General features: G+C 49.8%; 1 protein-coding gene across 1 annotated transcript; it reads right to left on the reverse strand.

Annotated features, from left to right (window-relative positions):
- Positions 1 to 1,404: 1,404 nt before the first annotated feature.
- Positions 1,405 to 4,332, reverse strand: LOC103732523 (granzyme B-like). The gene is made up of 5 exons (XM_008831106.3): positions 4,226 to 4,332; positions 3,110 to 3,260; positions 2,522 to 2,657; positions 2,110 to 2,367; positions 1,405 to 1,512 (listed from the first exon to the last, which is right to left on the reverse strand). The coding sequence occupies exons 1-5, from the start codon at positions 4,278 to 4,280 to the stop codon at positions 1,405 to 1,407; spliced, it is 708 nt and encodes a 235-aa protein (XP_008829328.1). The 5' UTR covers positions 4,281 to 4,332.
- Between the last annotated feature and the right edge of the window lie 2,218 nt (positions 4,333 to 6,550).

Here is a 6,550-nt window from a genome sequence, read left to right on the forward strand (position 1 = left end):
GCCTCTCCCCAACATTTTTCTCTTACTCCCTTTTTCAACCTCCTTGTTTCAGGTTTAATTCAGTTTCTGAGTATGTTTCTGAGTATGTTTGCATGCTGCAGTTTGAATCTGTGCAGTGACAGCTGATGTTGTTCAAACAAATGAAGCACAGTTGTCTAGTGTGTTAGTCCCCACGTGCCGCCCTCTCCTCCAGGTGGAAGGATGCTCTGTGAATAGTTTGGCAACTTCACATTAGAAGATTATTGTCTAAAGTCATTTCCAAGCATCATACACGCCTTCTGTGCTAATTATGGGGAAAAATCTTCTATATTTTTTAATGTAAAAGACTGAAAGCCCAGGTGACCAGCGGGAGTCCCAGCCTACTGTCAGTGATAACGAAGATGGACAAGCTGGGACAGCCTCATGTTGCTATGTGACCAGACTCCAGTGGGCACTCAGCAGATGGGAAGACACTGAGCTGGATGAGGAGAGCTGCACTGGAGTTGACCATGTGGGAGCTGGGTTGGAAGTCTCGGAAAAGACGTGCCAGCCCCACCCTCCATAGGCCCCTCCATGGTGCCAACCCTGGTTGGTCCATGTGAGGTCCCTCTATACCAGGGCAGGAGTTGGCTTGGCACTCCAGGGCTAAGGCCTGATGGAACAAGGGGATCCTGTGTCCTAAGTAGGAGGATGGAAGAAGAAGGTACCTGTTCAGATCAGCATGGTCTGAGAAGCACAGAAGTTGGGAGACTCAGAACTCTGAGCTGGGATTGAGAACAGGGGGAAGCCAGGAGGGTGGAGACCAAGCTTGTCCTGTTCTCAGAGGAGGATGGGGAAGGAAACAGATTCCAGATGAGAATAAGGAGCCACTCAAACAGCTGCACCTGAATCCTGAAGCTGTGGGAAAGAGATATTCTGCCCAGGAAGGCCCTTCCCCTCCCTAATGGGGTAAGGTTCAGTGGCCTCAGCTGTCTGCTTGGCCTCCAGGACCCATGTGTCTTCCCTTTCTTTTCTTCCTACAATGTAGGTATAAGAAATGTACACCAGATCCCCAGAATAAGAGACATCCAAATATTCTCTTGATGATACTCAGGACCATCAGAAGGAGAGCCCAGGAGAGGCTGGGGCAGGAAAGTAAGGCCTGGGTATGAGTCTCGCAGGAGCTTTGAGCCCGCATCATTGGGGATGGGAGGCTGGAGCAGAAAAACAGCAGAATTGTGCCACTGGCTGCCTAGCTTAGAGTTGGTGCCTGTGGATGGAGGCGGACAAATAAACAAGAAACCAGCTTTCCTGTTGGGCTAAGAGACATTTATTCCATTGTGCCAAGAGACCTCTTCTAGTTCAGTTCTGGACTCAGCTCCAGGGTGGATGGTTAAATAAAGGGTCTCTTTTGTCTCTTGTACTTAGCGGCGTTTCATGGTTTTCTTAACTTGAGACTTTGGTGTAGACTCGTGGAGTTGTCCCGTCGTTACGTCCATAGGAGACAATGCCCTGGGCCACCTTCTTGCACACAAGGGGCCCTCCTGAATCCCCCTGTGAACAGAGGGGAAGAACTGAATTGGTTGCTGTTCCCAGGCCTGTCCTCCCTCTTATCTCAAGCCTGCACTCAGAGAACGACGACTTATACATTCTGATTGTGAATTTCAGAAGGTAGGTTCGCTCCTGCCGCCCTGGGCCTCTGAGCTCTAGCTGTGGACATAGTAACTGAGTCACCTCACTCCTGGGGCCAGCCTCTGTGCTCTCCTCAGGTCTTGTGATCTGCCCCCTTTGAGGGTTGGACCATCATCTCCAGGCTCCCATGTAAGGACAGGACTCAGGTGAGTGCACCTGATGTGAGCACTGAGCATGAGCCATTGACAAGGTGAGTGCTCACTTTGGAGAGACACCTGGTTATGACACACTCAGGAAGCAGTTTCTTAAGCCTGGGACTTTAGCCTTTGTAAACTCCTGCTTGAAAAGAGCAGATTCAACAGAGGTCCTAGCTGATTCCCAGTTCCACCTGCTCCTAATCTCTGCCCAGAGGACAGTCACAGCTGGTCGGTGAAGGAGTCCTTTGCTGTTTGGGTCACCAGGTCCCAGAGCCTCCATTCCCCTCCCAGTGAGCCACTAGAGGTAGATGATCAGACTCACCTGAAAGGAAGCATGATTTGTCTTTGGGTCTCCCACACATATCTCAGTGTTCTTGTCATAATTTGCAAAGCGGGACTCACAGAGCTGGTCTGCCTGCACTTTGATCTTCACCTCTTGTAGTGTGTTTGAGGGTGTTCCCCTTGCGTCTGTGTCGCCCCAGCCAGCCACATAGCACAAACTCCCTGGCTTCACCTGGGCCTTGCCTGTGGGCAGCTTGAGGGTCTGGACAGCCTTAGTCCGCTGGGCTTTGCTCTTCAGCTGATGGAGAAGAAGCACAGGAGTCCAGCTCAGCCAGTGGCCTTCTGGGCTGGGACACCATGAAGGGCAGGATGGAAGGAAGGGAGGGAAGGGCAGGGTCAGAGTAGGAGGGACAAGCCTGCAGTGGCAGACCAAGGCAGCTGGGAGGCCTCACCTTCAGCAGCATGATGTCATTGACCTTCTTCTCACGGTTATAATCTGGATGTCGAATGGGTTTTGCCACAGGGATGAGCTGCTGTGTCTTCTCCTGTTCGTTGATGTTGTGGGCCCCCAGGGTGACATTCATTGAGCTGCACAGAGAGCACAGTGGGGAGGAGGGATGCAGAGTCAGAGAGGATACAGCCCAGGAGGAGTGAAGGGCTGGTCGGGGTGGGTAGGGTGGGGCTCTAGTAGAGGGAATTCAAGAGGTGACTGTGCCTCTGCTACTTATCTGTGAGTTGATGGAAGTCTAAAGCCCCAGTGTCTGCACCAGGGTTTATCAGAGTTCAATCAACTCCAAGGAAGCACATGAAATAGTTTCAGATAGTAGTGCAATGCCATCCTAGGTCTAAATATGGCATGCTTCATTACTTAGCAAAGACTCTGGGGCCAGCCTGTCTCTTTCCATGAGATATGGCTGGCACATGTCTATTCCATGAAGGAATCCGCATGCATTCCTAGCATGCCAGGGAGCACCTAGGGAAGAAGACAGGGGTCTCTATGGAATGTTCCAGGAGTGTATGGACTGTTCCTTGCTTCTCACCTCCCCAAACAGTGAGCAGCGGTCAGCACAAAGTCCTCCCGTATCAGGAAGCCCCCACACTGGTTCTCCACAAAATTCTCATCAAGGAACTGGACCAAGGCCATGTAGGGACGGGAGTGGGGCTTGGCCTCATATCCCCCGATGATCTCCCCTGTAGAGAAACCCAGCCTTCTTGTGGGCACCTGCCAATCCAGCAGATGGGCTTTATGTGATGACTCCAGACCTGCTGGGCTTTTGGGAGCCTGGAATGGCCTGGAGCTGGGAGGGGCTGAGAGAGCACAGTCACATTCCCCCTCTGCAAAAGTGGAGAAAGGCAGTACTTGGTCTGCAAATCTTTATTCAGATAGTTGTTGGTGAGCGTTCCAATCTCTGGACAATGAAATCCCATGGGCTTCTACGCCCTTCTGACTTCTGTTCCCTGAGTTTCTAAGACTCTCCTGAGTCTACAGCAGCTGAGCCAGGGCTGCTTTCTAATGGCCAGGACTAATCTCAGTTTACATTTTGTGGCATCCTATTTCCCAAGGCCTGACGTAGTAGGTGCTCAGTAGAGGTCACTGGCTGCATGATGAACACCCTCCTGACTAGGGAGGTTTCTGGGATTCTAGAAAGCAGAGGAGTCAGGCCCTGGCACAGGGGCTCCTGCTTGAAACCAGGAAACCACCCAGGCCTGGGCAACACAGAGTTGCAGAGAGGGACCTAGTGGCGTGGGATTAAGCTCTGAGGACAGTGATCCCATCAATTCTGAGGTCACTGAGCTCCACTCAGGTATACCACGGATACCGAATACCTGACTCATCACAGACAGAGGCCACGCCCACCCTGCCTGCTCCAGGAGAATCTAATGTTTTCTGCTTTGCAGATTTCATCCTTTACCACGTTCTTCTAGAAAAGCTCTGCTTTCCAGATGACAAGGGTGGCACTAGGTGGGGGACAGTACCCAAGGGCTCTTCTCCAGAACATCCTTCTGCCCTCCACCCCCACCAATAACATATCGTGTCATACCTGGATTCTGTGGAAGACTAGAACTGACATTCAGAGACTATGTGCAGAAGAGATGGGGTGTCTGTGCCTACTATGGGATAAGACTGGGCCACTAAGAGAGGGGTGTCCACTTACCTGCCCTCATCCTGGCGGGTAGAAAGAAAGCCAACAGGATCATGAGTCGCTGCATCTTCCCTGGGAGGGTGACCAGGTCTGAGTTTCTGGAGCTCTGTCCCTGCTGCCTTTTAACCTCCAGGAGAGTAAGGAGGTGTGTTGGGCCAGCAACCTTATGCTTTCTGCTTTTATGCACTTCATGACTGATGGCTTTCTATGAAAGCTCCCCACCCCCACTGCCTCTGCCTGACATCTCTGAGTGGTTGTGTGAGAATCATGCAGTCACCACAGCAAACCCATAGCTGATGATTCACAGAGAACTACCTGTCACAGCCCACAGCAGGAACACAGGACTACAGGGTGGTGTTTGTGGGGTCTGGCATGGGCCAGTAGAGTTCTCAGTCTCAGAAACCCATGATCCCAGTGGTAGAACCACAGTGTCCAGAGTTGATCGGGGAGGGAATTGGTGGAGCCATGAACAAGGCATGTCCTCACCTACCAAACACATCTGGCAACCTCTTCAGCACCATAGCTTGTTTCTTAATGGATTTTAAACTTTTCTCATTCAAAGACTATAGAGAACACGTCCATGAATAGGACTCCTATCTTAAACCTCACCCACCCACGGATCAAAGACCACTGTGGAAGAGGGGGCGGAAAGATTGTAAGAAACAGTCTTCCAGGCCTCTGGGAACTTGCTCATATAAACTTACTACTATGGTGACCAGCATGCACAAGACCCATGCAAACTCAGTCAGACAAACCCCAGCATAGAACTGGGGAAATGGGCAGCAGACCCTAAGCTGAGCTGAGGAACTATTGGCAGCTGATTACTACTGGGTGAGGGTGAGTTGATCTTCTTTAAGGAAGAGACTCTAGATAGGCTAACTAGACTGGGTACACAAACTTGGACAGGCCTAAACATATATGACAGAATGCATGAAATCTGGTGGAGGGGGCTATGAGGAGGTTGAGGTGGGAGAGAGGATGCAAAGATAATTAAGACTTTTTGTATGAAGGGCACAAAAGTTGAATTAAAAACACACTTTTTTAAAAACTTCTCATTCAATTACAAGTGTTCCATGTGATGGAGCACTCTTTGTTTTTGTTTTGTTTTTTCTTTTCGAGACAGAGTCTCCCTGTAGCTCCAACTGGCCTGAAGCTCACTATGTAGACCAGGCTGGCCTTGATCTCACAGAGATATGCCTGTCTCTACCTCCCAAGTGCCAGAATGCTGGGATTAAAGGCATGGGCCACCACGCCTGGTTTGTTTGTTTGTTTGTTTGTTTGTTTGTTTGTTTTTTAGACAGGGTCTCACTATATAGCTCTGGCTGGCCTGGAACTCACTATGTAGCCCATGCTGTCCTGTAATTACCAGATAGCCCACTGTGTCTTCTTCCCAAGTGCTGGGGATTAGGGAATTAAAGGAATGAGCCACCTGCCTGGCTATTTTGAGTGTTCTCAGTGACAGTCCTGAATTTCACATTTATTGCCACACATGGACAGATTGCTGCAGGACCTAGGGGTTGAACCCACTGACTGACTAAAACCTAGGTTAGTCCTACTTCTTTGGGAAGGCCTGAGGTTAGTCCCACCCAAAACTTGTGAACTAAGGGTAGAAAAAGTCTGGTTCCCTGAAGGACAGTCAGGTCACTGTAGCATAAGAAAGCAAATCGGGCTACTAGGGCTCAGTAATTTTCCTTCTAGTATTTGTGTGTGTGTGTGTGTGTGTGTGTGTGTGTGTGTGTGTGTGTGTTCACACGTAGGTTCCAGTATGCATGTGAAGGGAAAGGTGACTCTTGAGTGCCATTCTCTGGTGCCGTCCATCCTGGTTTTTACACGGAATCTCTCAATTGGCCTAGAGCTCACCCCATCCTCTGAAGGGGTTACCCAAATTGCCAATAGGGAATAGGGACACAGACCACTCTAGGTTCTTCCATGCTGAACAGGGACAGAGGGTGAGGCAATTGGAGTACCCCTTCAGTGGGTCTCTCTAAAAGACTCCGAAATTGCATAACTCTTATCTGTAAGGAGAAAAGAAGGTCCTTGAGTGGTGAATAGGAGAGGTGAAGGAGAAGTAAAGGCAAGAGTAGTTAGCATTACAAGTTCTAGACAGGGAACTAGAAAACAGTCAGAAAAGGGCAATTTTCAAATGTTCATACCAGAGTCCATTGGGATTTCTTGACAAGAGCTTCCAAAAGCATCCCTCTATTGGTTCTTCCTCATTTTTCTTTTGTCTTCCAAGGCTGGACTCTAGAGTGAGGGATTGAGGATTTGCTGTCAGGTATTTTGATAGCTGTTGGAGTGGTTAGAGTCAGTGTCAGTTCCCTCTCAAAGAGAGAAAAC

The sequence above is a fragment of the Nannospalax galili genome, unplaced genomic scaffold (genome assembly GCF_000622305.1).
Source record: "Nannospalax galili isolate Female #2095 unplaced genomic scaffold, S.galili_v1.0 scaffold2395, whole genome shotgun sequence".
NCBI classification, from domain to species: Eukaryota; Metazoa; Chordata; class Mammalia; order Rodentia; family Spalacidae; genus Nannospalax; species Nannospalax galili.

What these genes read in the sequence shown, in the direction of transcription:
- LOC103732523 (XM_008831106.3), bottom strand. Translation starts at nt 4,280, where the DNA reads ATGCAGCGACTCATGATCCTGTTGGCTTTCTTTCTACCCGCCAGGATG. An exon ending in ATGACATCATGCTGCTGAAG is followed by an intron (nt 2,368 to 2,521) that starts GTGAGGCCTCCC and finishes CTTCTCCATCAG; the next exon opens with CTGAAGAGCAAAGCCCAGCG. An exon ending in CAAATCATGCTTCCTTTCAG is followed by an intron (nt 1,513 to 2,109) that starts GTGAGTCTGATC and finishes CTCTGTTCACAG; the next exon opens with GGGGATTCAGGAGGGCCCCT.